The sequence below is a fragment of the Mesoplodon densirostris genome, chromosome 7, assembly GCF_025265405.1.
Source record: "Mesoplodon densirostris isolate mMesDen1 chromosome 7, mMesDen1 primary haplotype, whole genome shotgun sequence".
Classification (NCBI taxonomy): domain Eukaryota; kingdom Metazoa; phylum Chordata; class Mammalia; order Artiodactyla; family Ziphiidae; genus Mesoplodon; species Mesoplodon densirostris.
In genome coordinates, this window is record NC_082667.1 from 15,882,481 (window position 1) to 15,900,113 (window position 17,633).

At 51.5% G+C, this 17,633-nt stretch overlaps 1 protein-coding gene across 1 annotated transcript in view; it reads left to right on the plus strand.

Moving 5' to 3' along the window:
- Positions 1-17,464, plus strand: part of SYT13 (synaptotagmin 13) — a 39,137-nt gene extending 21,673 nt beyond the window's left edge. The window contains exons 2-6 of the mRNA XM_060105284.1: positions 6,216-6,441; positions 9,084-9,218; positions 10,672-10,973; positions 15,204-15,333; positions 17,160-17,464. Of these exons, the coding sequence (XP_059961267.1) occupies positions 6,216-6,441; positions 9,084-9,218; positions 10,672-10,973; positions 15,204-15,333; positions 17,160-17,464 (1,098 nt within the window). The remainder of the gene's footprint in view (positions 1-6,215; positions 6,442-9,083; positions 9,219-10,671; positions 10,974-15,203; positions 15,334-17,159) is intronic.
- Positions 17,465-17,633: the final 169 nt, after the last annotated feature.

Below are 17,633 nucleotides of genomic sequence, written 5' to 3' on the forward strand. Positions count from 1 at the left end.
GTCTTTTCTACTCCTCAATCCAACCTCAGGAGATAGGTACTATTATTAACACTCCCTTTTATAGATGAAGAAACCAGGGGCACAGAGAGGTTAATTAATCAGATCCAAGATCACACAGCGAGTAGCTGGCAGAGCCTGGACTCCAACCAAGCTGTCTTGTTTTAGAGCATGAACTCTGACCACAAGGCTGTATTTCAAACTCTTGTACGCATGTTAGTATGCATAATTACCAGTATCAGAGCCCAGAGTGACAGAGGCTGTCCTCTGTCACTGGCTGACAGGTCCCTGTCCTCTGACCCAGCTCCCCTCTGAAGGAGACTTTGCTGTGTTGAGCCTCAGACCCCAGCCACAATGGCCTGTGTTTGGCCTCATCTGAAAACTCTATGTTCAACTCTCTCTTACTCTGCCATCTCTTTTTTTAAAGTTCAAGTATAGAGGGCAAAGCCATCCGTTTCCATTTCCAGTTGGGACTGTTTCCCCCACCCGTAACTTCTGGATGCTGTGATGCTTTAATATGGATGCCCCAGAGTGAAAACCCGAATTAATAAACAGTCTTTAGGTGAAAAAATTAATCATGTCACAAAAGGGGTCACCTAACATCTCTAGTAAGGTTAAACATTTGTTTACAGATCATTAACTACATAATTAATTTCCTTTTTATCAACATAAGCCCCATAAAAAAGGACAGCATCTGTCTTGTTCACTTCGATGTTCCTAACACTTAGCGTAGGACCTGGCCTGTCGTAGGGCATCAATAAATACTTGTTTATTAAATGAAGGTTTGTCCCTCCCCACCCATACCATCTGTCTTAGCCTGGATGACAGGAGGGCTGAGCCTGCCAGAGGCCTCCGGGCTTTTCTTCATCAGCAAGTGCCATCCAGGGATGCAGGAGGGAGGGGGGTGGGCACGCACAGGGAGCGTTACTGAGCCGGCCACCAGCTGGTGTCAAGGGCGACTGCTGGATCTCGAGGTGTCATCTTCTGAAATGTCACTGAACTGTTTGGGAGGATTAGCGAGGAAGAAGGGAGGAGCCCACAGTGGTCGAATTCCCCCCACGGAGTTTTAACTCTTGACACATCCGGGTTGCCCTTGGGTGGACCCAGAGTGTCCCTAGGTGTCTCACACCTCAGCAGCCACAGAGAAGCCCAGGGCAGGTGCAAGAGGAGTGTGGCACGGGTGTGACATAAGACACTTTGGGGCTGTGCCTATGTGAAGCTGGTCGGTGTCCACGTAGAGCTGGCCATGTGGGGAGAAGCAAGTGGCTCATGGCCCCGGAGACAGGTGAGGAGGGAGAAGCCAAGGATGCAAATCAGAAGGGGCTGATGCTCCAATGAGGGTGTCTCTCCCATCTCTGTACCTGCAATGCCAAGCACAGCTGGGCATTCCCTAATCGTTGAACACTTGCTTCCACTGGAAACCTTCCCTGATTCATCCTGCACCTCTATTTCCAGACCTTCTTTTCTGGGTTCAAGGGGCATTTAGAAAGAGAATCCCACTTTGAAATCTTACCCCTCCTACATTGGCGGTGTAAGGCTTGAACTCAGGTCCTCCCACGGGCTTTGCCCTGCTGAGCACCTCCTTCCTCCCAGGCATTCATCCGCTCCACCCATAATCCCTTCCCAGGCTCCCTCCCTCAAGTCCCAAACTTCTTTTCTGCTTCTTGGGCATTGAAGTTTAAGCTATTTAAGTGGAAACATAGATGCATTTGAAAGATGTGGTGGAACCAGGGTTTTGAAACTCAACAAATAAGATTGTACAAGGGAACGAGATAGGTAATCAGCGGCTGCTTTCACTACTTGGAGAGGCTCATGTAGTGGTCAGCAGACTCTGCTTCTCACCTGGTCAAGGGCTACAAATCATTCTCCACTAAAGGCAGCCATTGCCGTACAGGATCTTACCAAGGCAGGACAAGGATGAACAGTAAAAGAGGATGCCTTTGGCTGGATGCAGAGGGGCTCAGGGAGATGTTTGAGCCTAGGTAGAGTTTCTCTACACCAAGGTCATGATCTCCTGTGATGCTCGATAAAAAATGCATTGCATCAGTTCAGGATGCTTTTGGCTGCAACTCACAAAGACCCCAATCCAAACGGGCTTCAACAATAAGAACAACATTATTCATGTAACCAGAAGTACAAAGGTAGGACAGCTTTCAGGCTCAGTTGAGTCGGTGGTTTAATGACACTGTCATCAAAGACATAGCTTCCTTCTGCCTCTCTACTCTGTGGTCCACCTTGTTGGTTCTGTTCTAAGACTGGCTCACCTTGCTGTCGCGAGGCAGCGCCACATACCTCCTATTCAGCAGGGGAGAGAATCTCTTCTGGTGCCGTGCAAAGCAAGTCCTTTCATTCTGTCTGGGGTGGCTTCCCCAGGGCAGAAACAGTTCCCAAGATGATGCCAAGAACGAATAGAATCAGACCAAAGAGAATCCCCCTCCCCATCCTTGCCCCGGAGCTGGGGTGGGACCCAGAAAGCCCGGTGACCTGGAGGGAAGGTAGAGGGAGCAGGGAATGGATATTGACGGACACCCGAGAAAAGCCTAGCCCGTTGCAGGCTCCTGAGGTTCTCAGGGGCACACAAAGTGAGACCCATTGTGTAGGGAGGAATTCGAACTCAGGCTCTGCAGAGGCTTGAGGTGACACAGACTGGACCTCTCTCAAAACTGAGCCCAGTGATTATTTCCCTATTAAAAATGCAAAGTCAGGGGCTTCCCTGGTGGCGCAGTGGTTGAGAGTCCGCTTGCCGATGCAGGGGACACGGGTTCGTGCCCCGGTCCGGGAAGATCCCACATGCCGCGGAGCAGCTGGGCCCGTGAGCCATGGCCGCTGAGCCTGCGCGTCCGGAGCCTGTGCTCCGCAAGGGGAGAGGCCGCAGCAGTGAGCGGCCCGCGTACCACAAAAAAAAAAAAAAAAAAAAAAAAGCAAAGTCAGCCAAATTTGATCTAACTGGGAATTAATCAACATAGCCCTTTTCTAAAATGATTGAACTGAGATGAAACCAAGTGTAAATATAAAAGTGTTCCCTAGACCAGCCCAAGAACCTCAGTTCTGGCCGCAACAAGTGACGGAACAGGGTGACTCTGAGAAGAGGATGTGGTCCAGTGGCCTGCGGGAGGCTGCGGGAAGCTGCCGCGCGGGAGGGAGTCTTAGCAGCCCGAAGCCTGTGACGCTGCAGTTGCCACTTAGAATCCAGCATCCAAAACAAACAAGGACTTGTTTTTTTGAAAAACAGCTGCAAGGCAGTGGAAATGACACAAATTGGAAGTGAAAAATATCTGGAGGCTTGATGATATGCTGCTCATCCATTGTATGACCTTGAACTTCCTCCATTCTCCGTTTCTTTATTGTGAAATAGTATAATTAGCATAACTCAGATGAAATATTAGAGGCAGGCACCAGTTTGTGGAGGACAAAAGGACATGGGGACATCGGCCACTGCTCTGCGTGTCTCCTCCCGGGGTCCAGCCTTCCTCCCCAGCCCTCCCTCCGCCTTCCAGACCCCCTCTCCTTCAAGGTCTAGCTCATGCCCTGGCTCCTCCCTGACCTCCAGGACTCCTCTGCCTGCCCCCTGCAGGTGTCCTCTGCTCTCTCCCACCTGTTATTTACACAGGCTGTCTGCCGCCTGCTTCTGTACGGCAGTTCCAAACTGTCAAATATACTCTTTTTTTTTGTTTTTTTGCGGTACGCGGGCCTCTCACTGCTGTGGCCTCTCCCATCGTGGAGCACAGGCTCCGGATGCACAGGCTCAGCGGCCATGGCTCACGGGCCCAGCCGCTCCGCGGCATATGGGATCCTCCTGGACCGGGGCACGAACCCGCGTCCCCTGCATTGGCAGGCGGACTCTCAACCACTGCGCCACCAGGGAAGCCCCAAATATACTCTTATTTACTCTCCTGTTTGTGATTGTCTCCCCAACTCACCTGTACCGGCAAATAAAGAGCAGCGTCTCCCACCTCTTTGTAGCTCGGCTTGTGGGAGTGAAGCAAGCCTTGAAATCACGTTGTCTCTTGAGTGATAACTCAGAGGTGAAATGACCTGCCAAAAGTTACTCAAGCTCAGACGGTTGGGTCAGTACTAGAAGCCAGGCCCCTGGATGCCCAGTGACACCCTCAATGTGGTGGAGGTGCAAAGGGGGCCTGACTTTACAAATCATACAGCGCCTCCCAGGGTGCCTAGTCGAAATGTGTAATAATGACAAGCATCTCTGAAGGGTGGGTGCTGACTGGCAAAGGCTTGAAGGCAGAAGAAAGGTTGGGGGCCACTGGGGCAGTGGGCTTTGGGGCCAGGCTGGTCTAGGCTTGATCTTGTCACTGCCTGCACTGTCTGGTCCAGGGCAACCTTGGTCCATTGAAGTTGGAAGTGCTTATTGAGCTCATGCGTGCCAGAGGCACTCAGCAGAGATCAAGATAGAGGTGTCCTAGCTTGGGCTGCATTATAGCCTACTGGGCAGTGTTTCCAAGCGGGGAATGAAAGGTTTTATCCTCTCTAAGCCCCTTAGGGAGTTCTGAAGGATACGTGAGGCAATGCAGGGGCTGCAGCCCTCAGGGTGCCCGCAGGAAGTGGGTGTTCAGGAGAGGCTGGCTCGTGCTTCTCACCCCTTTCGCACCTTCTCATGGACTCTCCGTCCATTGTCCAGTCAATGAGGATAGTTAGGAATGCTCCCGTCATCAAGTTCCAGCCTCCTTCAGGAACGGTTGGGGACAGAGTCTCAACCAGGGAAGCATGTCCAGGAGTTGTCCTGGGGCAGTGAAATGTACAGAGTGCAAACACACTAAACCTGAACTTTGAAACAGGGTAACCACCGCCCCCCTCCAGGACTGCACACTCTTCCCAGCCTCTCAGTCACTCCTGCCACTGGGTAGAGCAGCCTTGACGCCTGGCCAGCCCCTCCAACGGCCGCAGAGCGGGGAGGGGCAGGAGGACAGCATGGAGGGCAGGCAGCTCCTTGGGGGCTCTGCTGTGGGTTGTTACCTGCCTCAAACTGAGGGACGTTTTGTGGGCTGCCCACCCAGTGTGCCAGCAACTCAAGCTCTAGATCTGGTCGTCCACTCTCAATTTCCTGGGGGCAGGGCCGGTCCTCAGTATTGCTGCCTGTTAAATAACTTTGAATCCCTCAAGTAGGAGAAATCTCAGTCCCCAGTGGAGGCAAAGATAGGAGATTCCACTCCTGTATGAGGCAGCCTTGCTCACTTAAGACTTGACAAGCAGGGGGGTCTTTGTGTAAAGAAAAGGTGCGCTTTCCTCCAAGGTGGACTCAGCCCTACCCCAGGGCACATAGCTGGGCAAGGGGTGCACAAATTGCATTTCAGCCCCCACTTGCTCCTCATCCAGACATCTTTGTGCAGTGCACAGAACACACAACTGAACATGGCAGCCCTAGGCACAAGTGTGTATTGTGTGCTCCCTGTGAGCAGACACTGCAGGAGCAAGGCAAGACATAATCCCTGTGCTTATGGAGCTCATATACTAGTGGGAGAGACTGACCACAAACAGGTCAGGCTATGGTGAAAACAATACAGGGGGAGAGAGATGCTGTAAAGCAAAGCGCTAGATGTGGTGATAAGGAGGGACAGGCTTGGAGGAGGGACTTAATTTAGAGCTGGTGGAGGTAGGGGTGAGTGGTTTGCGGGGAGGAGTTGGGGGCCAGAAGCCAGACCCAGAAAGAGTTCTGTCTGTTTGAGAAGCAGGTTGCTCAGTGGCTGGAAAGGGGTCTGGGGGCAATGTCAGAAAGATGAGCAGGGCCAGGCTGGGCAAGCACTTATAGGTCGCTGCAAGGAGTTTGGATGTCTTATAAATGTCTGTGGGACCACAGACATTTCTGAGCCATGGGGTGGGGAAGGGGAGGGGGAGGAGGAATAAGAGAGAAAGACTAGGAGGAGAGAAAACAAAGAGGCAGGTGGCACAGATGAGAGCAGTGGAGGGAAGGCCACCGTGACAGGCCTGGGGCACAGCTGTAGGCTGCACAGGGGATGGATGCATGGGGGATGGACGAACAGTGTTGACATCTCAGCAGGCCCTGGCATGATTCATGATGCTGGGGGTTCTGCTGCGCTTGGAGATGACATTTTGCCTTCCCAAGTCATGGTCCTCAGAGCGGAAAGGAACCACAGCCCTCCCCCTGCCTCCCCTGAAAGCTCAGGTCATCTACTGTCATTTCTGGGGGTGGGAACAGGCAAGAGATCCTCTCGTGGACTAATCAGAGTGATTTGTGTGTGCAGTTCAACGTCAAAAAGTCCACCGAGCCCGTTCAGCCCCGAGCCCTCCTCAAGTTCCCAGATATCTACGGCCCCAGGCCGGCTATGACGGCCCCCGAGGTCATCAACTACGCTGACTACACGCTGAGGACCACAGCGGAGCCCGCCGCACCTGCCAGCCCCCAGGCCCCGAATGACAGCCGCCTCAAGAGGCAGGTCACAGAGGAGCTGTTCGTCCTTCCTCAGAATGGTAGGGCTCTTGGCCCCTCACTCTTCCGTGGGCAGTACTCAGCGAGGGGTGAAAGCATCTCTGTAGATGGCGGGCATGGCCAGCCCCAGTGTCCGCGGCATTGGACGCTGGGCAAGCAGTGGGCACAGCACCTTGGGATTACAGCCCTTTAGCCCTTTATTCCCTGCATGTTCCCACATTGCGTCTCCCCAAGGCCTCCAACTTTCCACTGGGAAATAGAGAGTCCCTTTCAAGACGTGGGCACCACTATAGAGAGGGGATAAAGAGCTGTGGTCAAACGACGGGCTTCAGAGTCATGGGTTTAATCTCTCCCCTTTTATATACCCATTGTGGGACCCTGGTCACGTTGCTAATCTTTTGGGGGCCTCAATTTCCTCGTATATAAAAGGGGATCATACTATCACCTGCCCAGTAGGGTTGTTGTAAAGTGTAAAGATAATAATGCATAGAAAGTGTTTAACTCAGAGCCTGGCCCAAGGATGTAATCAAAACATCATCATTATTATTGTTTCTATTCTCCTCCTCATCAGCATCAACATCAAGAATATAACACCTTTCTGTGTACAGTGCTAGGCTGGACGCTGGGGCAGATATGGAGGCAGAGATAGTGCCTACACCAAGGGAGCATGCAGACTTTTTATAAGGAGACGATAAATCCAGCCAGGAGAATGGATTGTTACATGGTTTGGGGTTTTGTTTTGTGTGGTTGGAGAGGGAGATGGTGCAAACAGAAGCAGCGTAACTGGCTCCTAAGGCATCTTCCAGCCTGGGTCCAGCACCACGCTGGCCAGTGAACAGGTGCCCCCCACCAACCCAGCCCAGAACCACAGTGATTATGCTGGCATTTCGTCAAGAACAAATACAGGTAGTGCTGGTGGGAGGAACGAATCCTGGTTGGCTTTTAGCCTTCAGGTTTGTCAGCTCACATTTTAAATTAAAATAAACCCATTGAGGCCTTGGGAGCTTAAGCTTGGAGGGTGGGGAATAATTTGCATGAGGCCCCTTGGGAGTGGTAATCAGAATCAGAAGCAGAATCACAGGAGGGCTCCTCTTTCTTGGGAGCCCCAGACTTCTCAAGGTTGGGATGAAGCCAGGCTTGGACACTCTCCACCAAGGACAGCATCAGAGTACTTCAGAGTCTGAAACTTTGAAGAATTCAGAACACATCCATTTGTTTTCTCTTTCTGGTTCCTCATTCCTTTCCCCACCACAGAAGGCAACAACCAAGTTCTGATTCCGCTGAAATCTAAGAGCTGATTGGTTCAGCAAATACTGACCAGAGGCCAGGGTGTGCAGAGGGAGAGGATGCCAGATTAGACACTGTCCCCATGATGTACTCAGCTCAGTCTATTCCCATCATCAATGATCCTCATCAGCCCCTTTTAGAGCTCAGGGTGCCGATTCTTTTTTTTTTAATTTTTATGGAAGTATAGTTGATTTACAATGTTGTGTTACTTTCTGCTGTACAGCACAGTAAATCAGTTATACATATACGGGGTCCTGATTTTTGAAGCTGAATCTGCTTCTGCATTTCCCAGGGGTGCTGGGTTTGGTTTGGTCTCGGTTTGGTTTTGATTTTGAAGGCTGAAGCAGTCTGAGACCCGAGAGCTCTGGGTGCCAGGCAAGCCTGCTCTGACACTGTCCATGTGCTGCCCTTGGAAGCCACCCGGGTCCTGGGTGGGTGTTTGTTTGGGTTTACACATTGCTGCTCACATCCTGGTCAACCCATTCCTTGCTTAGACGCACCAGGGAGATTCTTCACTACTTGCAGGAACCCAATAATGAACCATTTTGGAAATTAAATACTCCTTTATATTTCTGCCCTTTGGATTAGTCCTGAAAATCAAAAAAAAATTTAAATTCCAATTTGCTACAAGTGGAGTCTCCTCAGCTGCTGGATCCTTTCATTCTCATTATGCTTGACTAATGAGAATCTTCCAGATGTTTGGCTCCTGTCCAAGCGAGGGGCAGAGTGAGCAATATTTGTAGTTTTCAGAACTTCTGAATTAAATTCATTCATTCAGCAAGTATTTACTGAACATGCTCTAAAGTCAAATCCACTATCTCCAAGCTTGCCCTCCAGTATCTACTCCCGCCTGACTAATTCTCTGACATTTATTTCCAGCCAGGAACTCCTGGGGAGCAGGGATTGGACTCTGTGAGAGAGATGGAGCTGGAGATGGGCTGGGGAATGATTTGCTTAAAACAGGATGATCAGTACCACACAGTCTGTGACAGTTTCCTACTGAAAGCTCACCAGGGGCCAGGCCCTGGGTTAAATACTTTTCTCACGTTATTTCATTTAATGCTCACAGGAACTCCAGGAAGAAGGAACCGCTATCATTCCCATTGTAAAGATGAGGAAACTGAGGTTCAAAGAAGTCAAGTAACTTGTCCAGGGTCACATAACTATTATGTAACAGCTCATGTCTGACGCCAAAGCCCATGTCTTGCCCACTGGGCTGTGATGGTCCCTTGAAAGGTAATGCCCGGGACCACAGGTGGTTCCCTGGTGCAGCCACCATGATTTTGCACCTGGTTAGGAAGCTTTGGGTTTGGGTTTGTGGCAGAGGTGGAAAAGGCATGATCTGGAAAACAGGACCCCAGCGTGGGTGGGAGTAATGGCTTTACCTTCTTAACAGGTGTGGTGGAGGATGTCTGTGTCATGGAGACTTGGAACCCAGAGAAGGCTGCCAGATGGAACCAAGCTCCCAAACTTCACTACTGTCTGGACTACGACAAGCAAAAGGCTGAACTATTTGTGACTCACCTGGAAGGTATGTTCTTAGCTGACTTTCACGGCCTTCTGTGTGCTTGTCTCCCCAGAGCATCTGTGGCTGGAGGTAGCACTGGGTACTAGATTAGCACTCTGTAACAAACAAGACCCTGACGTGTGTGATGCTCAGACACACAGGGGTTTTTCCTCTCTCTCATATACCAGTCCAAAGTGGAGATGCCTGGTTGGTGGACATCTTTCCTCCAAATAGTGATTCAGGGACCAGGCTTCTTCCACTGAGGCCTCCTTGTCATGTGTATCTAGCAGGTGGAAGGATGGGGAGAACAGGGAGAGGGCACAACTGTTCCTTAAAAGCTGTATCCTACGTAAGGCATGCATCACGCCTGCTCACTTCCCATTGGCTGGAACTTGGTCACATGACCACTGACTGCAAAGGACGCTGGGAAATGTGGCTTAGCAGGTGCCCAGTTAAAAGAAGGAGTGGGTTTTGGTGAACAGCCAGTCGTCTCTGCCATAGATGCCTTTGACATTGGACGGGGCCTGTGCTAGACACAGAGGGTATTCTGAATGGTCAGCAAAGCTTTTGTAGTCCTAGAACCAGGTAGTCTTTCCTACAGGGTCAGGATGTCCCTGGTCTCCCTACCCTGACAATCCACTTTACCATCAGCAAACAAAGCTAAGACTTTGCAAAGGAATTGGGGCTAAAAATGCACTACTCTGTGGTTCCTGGAAGCTAGAAGCTGGGGACAGGATAAATTGGACTTTTGTACTTAATTTTATTTTTTTGAGGGAGTGTTTTTCATCTTTACTTCTTTTAAGATTTTTTTTTTAGTGTTTCATACACTTTCTTATATTTGGGCTTCACAGTAGTCCCATTTTACAGTTCGGAAACTGAAGTCTAGGAACATCAGGTGACTTGTCTAAGATCACTCCAACTAACTGGTGCCAGAGCCGGGACGAAGCCCAGTTCCCTTGAAGCTCAGTGCAGGGCTCTTTCTTTTAGGACACATGGCCTCAGTTCTTCATCTCCTCTGCCTGGGTAACGCCAGCTACCACTTCTCAAATTATCATTGAGGAACCAGTCATAAAAGCTCCACAGGTGCAAATTTCCACACGGGGAAGCCTTAAAAACACCAAAGTTCAGAATGCAAAACAGCAGTCATGAGGTAGCGGCCAAGCGATTTATATCACAGGTAGTTGTGTGGTAAACATTTAATGTAGAGAGCAAACGAATTATGGAATCAGCAGCAAGACTAATGAAAATCCCTGGCGCCTTGGGGAAATCTCAGAGTCATGAGGAGGATCTCCGATTTCTAAATGTCTTACTGAAAGGCGATTCCAGGAAGCCAGTGTCGTCAGCCCCGGGGGGGTCTTTCAGACACCCAAGGTCATGACGACTAAGCCGGATTCTGCAGCTCACAGCAGGGCCCTACTTCTCCCTTCCCCTGGTCCTCAACAAGCCCTACATCTGGCTGCTTTCTCCCCGGCTACAGCTGTGACCAGTGACCATGATGGAGGCTGTGACTGCTATATCCAGGGCAGCGTGGCCAACACGATGGGCTCCGTGGAGGCCCAGACGGCCCTGAAGAAGCGGCAGCTGCACACCACGTGGGAGGAAGGCCTTGTGCTCCCCCTGGCGGAGGGGGAGCTCCCCACGGCGACCCTGACACTGACCCTGAGGACCTGCGACCGCTTCTCTCGCCACAGTGTGGCTGGGGAGCTGCGCCTGGGCCTGGACGGGGTGTCGGTGCCTCTAGGGGCCGCCCAGTGGGGCGAGCTGAAGACTTCAGTTAAGGTAGGGTTGCCTCTCCCCGGGAAAGGTAAAACCTGTTAGGGGCGCATGGGATGCAGGACTGGGCCAGTGCTCATGGAACAAACTTTGGAGAACTTCCCAGGCTAGGGGAGGGGGTCTGGAGAGGGAGGCGGGATATCAAAGTAAGGTGGAGTCTTGAATAGGGTGGAGGCCTGGAGCAGACTGATAGCTCAGGACTGGGGATTCCTGGTGTCTAGTTTTGCTTCTAGCTTGCCATGCACACACCCACCCCTGGCCTCGCCATCATGGAAAACATAGCATTGTGAGTGAATTGGCTCTGGTGCTAGCAATATTATCCCCATTTAAAACCATTCATACTCCCCATGCACCTAGTGTGGGCCAGGCAGTGCAGGGGAGAGGAGCGCTGGGCAGAGCCCCTCTACTCGTAGAAAGTACAGGCCAGAGGGAGAAGTTGGAACAGATGATGATGACAGTGATGATGGCTATGATGATGATGATATCTGACATAAGACATCTAAGAGGGGCCTAACTGAAGCGCTCTGACGGGGAGTTCTAGAAGGCCTGGTGTGCAGTGGTGCTTGTGCTGGGCTTTGAAGGAGTGACCAGGGCTAGGGGGTGTTGGTTATAGCGTGGGATGGTTCTCCCCACCCCTCTGCTGCTGCAGAAGCCATGAGTGGGAAACAAGAGTCTGCTGAGATGCCTTGCTGTTCAGAGAGAGGCTCCTTGGAGGGCAAACCATCATTCTTCACAGGCCAGGACAGTGAGGGGGGTCAGGGAAGGTCAGGGCTGCAGGACAGTGTGTGGCTATTTAGGCCCCCACGTCCAGGCCTCATCCAAGGGTCTGCCATGATGGTGCCTAGAGGGAGACTTCTGGATGACCAGTCTCTCAACCAGCTGGTCAGTGCCTTATCTGGAGACTGTATAGCCTACAAAGCCTAAAAGAGTTACTATCTAGTCAGAAAAAGTTTGCTGACTCCCATGCTGGAGTAATAAAAATACTAACAAAGACACTAATTTTTGAGCTTTTACTTTACCATCTATCAGTTGCTATGCTTCGAACTTCACCAAAATTCTGTCCCTAATCAACCAGGTGGAAGTGACACCAGGACTATGGCGTTTACAGGGAAGAGAACTGAGGCTTAAAGTAGCTCAGTGACCCGCGTGGGGTCGCCCACCTGGGACCTGGCAAGCTCGGCCTTGAGGCCAGGTCAGTCTGGTTGTAAATCCTGGGTCGTCCCCCTGCCGCTGTGGGATGTAAGCGCCCGACAATGCACGAGACGCAGTCAGCAGGTGCCTTTCCTGATGAACTCTGAGGGAGGGAGGAGTACGCTTTCACTCCCCACCTGCTCCACTTTTTGCTATGATATCTTCTTCACCTTATCTTCCTCTCTTTCCCAGCCTCAGAAAATTGATAAACACTGACAGCCACTCTCAGCTGGACCCAGGCTGTTCCCAAGCACACTCTCTAATTAGTGTGTGATTTGGAACTTGTGTGGAATCACAGCCTGGGCCCCCCCAGGGAAGAGGAACCCGACACTTTGGTTTATTCAGCTGGTAAACCAGCTTCCTCAGGAGATGGAGGGGCTCCACCCCAGGGCTTTGGAGAGTTTCGTGCTGCTCCAAAATGGTAGAAATGCAGCCTACCTGGGCAGAAACCCCAGGCACCTAACCTGTTTCCAACCTTTCCCCTAGAAGAACAAAAGTTATTCATTCATTCCACAAATACCTTGCCCGGTTCCCACCATGCGCCAGGCGCAGTGCCAGGAGCTGGGGACACAGCAGTGATGACGACAAAAGACCTGCCCTCACGGGTCATCCATCTTAATAATCGTCACACTCATTGTAGCTGTCACTGTTCCGCAAATATACTCGCACATCCACTTGGACCGCTGGCCGGCTTGCCACGAATGTGGACAATCTCAGAGGGCAGCGTGGAGTCAGAAGTCTGAGATGGGGCTCCCAGTGTATGAGAGAGCCCCGAAGGCCAGGCTAGGGAGCCCCTTGCCCCCGCTAGCTGGAGGGTGCGAGCTGATGTGAACAAAGTGGGTGGAGCCATCAGTTGCTGTAGCCCACACGTTTTTCTTCTCTTGGTCAGGATGGGTTAAGGGAGGTGCCAGCAGAGCCCCAGTTCTCACCGGAAGACACTCACTCAACAGTGTCATGTGCATCACCAGGGACCACAGAGTGACCCACTCCAAGGGCAGCTGGAATGATTCATTGAGAGCCCGAGAGAAAGATGCAGGGGTGGTGGGTGCGGGAAAAAACAGAGAAAAGACGGAGGAGGAAAGAGGGTTATTTTTGTCAGCAGGACTTTTGTCAGCACAGCCGAGGGGGCAGAGGCTGTTAAAATTCTCCAGCTGTGGCACAGCCAGCTGGGCTCATCTGGGGCTCTCGGCTCCCTAGGCAGAGGTGATGAGCCCTTCACGGGCTGATGGGTCCAGGCTTCTCTCACTTGGTCACCCTGTGGCCACAGCCCAGGCCAACAACTGTGGACCTCCAATGAGTGATCTTGAATCAGGAGGCTGGTGCCCATCCCAGCTCAGCTGCCACTCCTCAGTACACATGCCTGAACTCAGTTCCTTTCATGTGAAATGAGAGGTCTGTCCACCGAGGATGCTGGAGGACCACGGGTTTAGGACTGGGGCTTTGCGATCCGACCAGACCCCCATTCAAGGCTCAGTTTTGCTACTTACTGGCTACATGACCTCAGGTGGTGAAGTGCCCTCTCTGAGCATCAGGGTCTTATGCTTAAAATGGGAACCAGGTCAGCATCCCGCTTACCCTTGTTGTCAAGATTAAACGGGATGTCTCACCCTTCCTTCTCACAAATCTGTATTGTGTGTCAGCTGTGTGCTAGGTGCTGGGGATGGCTTTGTGGAGATGAAGGCTCGGGGGATAGATACTGTAATTGCACCCAGCATAGAGTGTGTAATGTTAGCTGCTACCCTTAATGCCACTTCCAAATTCCTGGCATCTCCCAGAATCATTCCATCACATGACTAGCCACTTAGGGCTAGTTGAATTGTTCCGGTCCTATTGAAGACATGTCTCCTGGATGAAAGGTGTGACCCTGCCAGAGGGCTGGCCAGCTACTCCATCCAGCTTCACTCCCTAAACACAGACTGGCTCCCATTCACCCGGAAACAATGTTCCCACTTAATCATCTTAAGAAGTAGTAACTGTCCTTCCCTGATAACTAATGCTAATCATCAAAGCAAGGGGACAGATGCTGTCTTGTGTGCCAGGCACTGTTCTAAGCCGTTAAATAATTACTCATTTAATTTTCACAACCCCATTGGGTGGAGATATTATTGTTCCCATTTTACAGATGAGGAAATGGAGGTTTTGGAAAGAGAGATAACTTGCCTAAGGTCACACAGCTAGTAAATGGTAAGATTGGAACTGAAACCAGACAATCACTTCTAGAGTCTATACTCTTAGCACTACCCTTGGGCTGTGACCTGCCTCCTGTGGTGTCTCTTTCACTCGTTTTGTCCCTCAATGGATTTGTTGAAATTCCAAGCAAACTCTTGTAGGAATTTCAGTGGAGACACTCTGTAAAGCTGCAGATGGGGGATGGACATGCTGGATGCTTCCCGGAGGCATCAGTACCTCCTGCAAATCACAGTTACTGCCAGAGTCTCTGGTGTGGTACCTCCCCTCATATGCCCGGTCTCTTGTTGACATGGTTGGCCATTCTGTTGACCAAGCCAGGCCCTGCTCAGCATTTGTACATCGCATTATTGACTCTCTCAGCCCTGCAGGGCCTGGAAAGGATTATTTTTTTCAAGCAGAGTAATGTCTTACAGCAGCCCGCTGCCCCAGGGACCTGATCAGTCAATGCAGTAGTTCTCAAACTCTGTTCCCTAGAACCCTAGGGCTCTATACAGACGCCCCAGGAGCCGGGGGCGGGGGTGATGGAGGTGAGAGGGCATCCAGGCCCTCTGGCCCTGCCACATCCTGAATGGCATCTCTTTGATCTGTTTTATATGTTGGATTTGGATATAAACTATTTGGAAAATCACGTTTTGTGGCAAATGAAAAAAACTTGTATTGAAACACATGCTACACAGAATTCCTCTGTGCCTTCCTCCCTTCTGCAAGGGTGGAGAAAGCAGTACTGATGGGTAAATGGTTTCTAGGATGCCCGTTGGATACAAGGCTAGTGTGATCCCAGCCTCAGCGATGGTGAGGGGGTCGGAAGGCATCCCTAAATGAGACTCACCTCCTGCATCCCCTCTTCTGTTTCAGGCGCCGTCTGCAGGAACGGGAGAGGTCCTTCTCTCCATCAGCTACCTCCCGGCTGCCAACCGCCTCCTACTGGTGCTGATTAAGGCCAAGAACCTCCACGCTAATCAGTCCAAGGAGCTCCTGGGGAAGGGTGAGTGAGGTGTGAGAGGGGAGCTAGGGCCCCTCCCACTGGGAGGAATATGTGCAGAGGTGGGTGGCACCTGGGAGGCAGTGGGCACAGGTGAGCAGGGATGTGGAACGTGAGTACGTTTGTGGAGTCAGCCTCAGCTGTGTCCTCCACCCCAAACATACAAACCAGTTTGGAAGGCCACACTCACTTCTCTAAATCCACATGCATTCACTCCTGGGCCAATCCCACCCACTGGGGCCCAGGAATGAGCTACCTGGGGCTCCCTACATTGTAGATCCATCACGAGAAGAATCAGCCTTACCCATGGGTCATAGGAAGCCAGGGATCAGACTGTAGCCAGGGAGTGGAGTGTCTGGGCTGTAGGGAAAACTTAGCCCAGCCCTCGTCAACCAGACCTGGTTGGCAGGCAGGTGTCAGGAAGCCAGGGTGCTCCTTCCCCAGTCTCAGCTAGCCATCACTCTACTCCCCACACCCACCCTAGGCTCCCCTCTCTTCCCAGCCTTTGCCAGCCTGCCATCCCCACACCAGCTGAGCGTGGGTGACAGCAGACGGCGTGTGGGTGCACAGGCTAAGGAGGCGTCTGTGCATATACCCAAATAAACATCTCCTCAGTACTCTGGAAGCCTTGGCTTTTCCTTCTGGATACCCCAGCACAGGCCCCAAGTCTTAAGGGCCAAACAGCCTCTCTTGTCAGAGCAGAAAAGCAACATTGGTCAGCCCTATGATACCTGGACCCGGAGCCAAGTGCTCAGAGCAGGATATAAATAAATAGATATTTATAGCAGCAAACACATAAAGAATTGCCTCTGCATTCAGAACCTTTGAGCAAGAGATTTTTGGCGAATGAAATCAGAAGAGTTGGTCTGGCTGACAGATTCCTGAGCCAAAGGTCAGAATTCATTGCAATTTCCTCATCCCCTCCAGACAATACTTTGTCTCCTATTCCTTTTTTTTTTTTTTTTTTTTAATAGCTCCTGTCAGGACAATTACAGCTCAACACTTTATCTCTCAAATATCTCTGCTGAAATAACAAACTAACCACCTGGGAGTGATAATTATAGCAATAAATACAGAGTAACAATGATTCTCACATTTGCTTCGGAAACCCTGACTAATGAAAACACAGTCTGAGTCCTGAGCCTCATGATGTTAGGAGAAAGCTTGTCTAGTGACCTGTTGGCCAGTCTCCTGGGGTGAAGAGCTCTACTGGGGGTCAAGGCAGGCTGCCCTCACCCTCCCCATGAGGTTGGGACCCTCAAGTAAAACCTGCAAAAGAACTGATGAGAAGAACTCAACCAACCAGCAGGAGACCTACTATCTTAGGAATAGACAAAAACGCTTGGACGGAGAACCAAGGGGATGAAGACATAGGGATGGCTTAGTGTTTCTGGTCTGAGTTTAAAATCAAGCTGCAGGACGTCTGAGCCATCATCCTGGGCTTGGTTTGATGTGGGACATGAAGGCACTCGGAAGAGTTCATGACAAACCTTCCTGGCTGTACCTTAGCGTGACCCAGTCATAGGCCACCTGATGACCAGCCATATATATCGTGCTATGGTCTGTTCTCCACACTTGAGCCAGGAGCTTTTGCCGTATCCCCATGTCTAGATCAGTGTCTGCCATACGGTGGGCATTTAATAGCTGTTGAATGAATACATGGCCCATGAAGTGGGGGAGAGGGGGTAGAGAGGGTGCCTCAGTGCAGATCTTGAGCCAGAGACCCTGTCTCTCCATCCCCAAGAGGGAATATAGTCCCAGGCCCCACCACACCCCAGAAGCTCACTCTCGGCCCTTCTCTCTGTCTCTGTCCCCCTGTTTCTCCCCAGATGTCTCTGTCAAGGTGACCTTGAAGCACCAGGCTCGGAAGCTGAAGAAGAAGCAGACGAAACGCGCCAAGCACAAGATCAACCCCGTGTGGAACGAGATGATCATGTTTGAGCTGCCGGATGACCTGCTGCGGGCCTCCAGTGTGGAGCTGGACGTGCTGGGCCAGGGCGCCGAGGGGCAGAGCTGCCTGCTAGGGCGCTGCAGCCTGGGCCTGCACGCCTCGGGCTCCGAGCGCAGCCACTGGGAAGAGATGTTGAAGAACCCGCGCCGGCAGATTGCCATGTGGCACCAGCTGCACCTGTAGCCAGCCGCCCAGGCCGCCACCCTCCTCGGGCACAGCCCGCTCCCAGCCCCACTGTCCTCTACGACCTCCTCTTGTGCCCCATTCGCATTCTGACTCCAGAAGACAGATGTGTGTGTGAAGACCAGGACCCTCTTCCTCTCCCATCACACTCCTGTTTCTCTTAAAAACA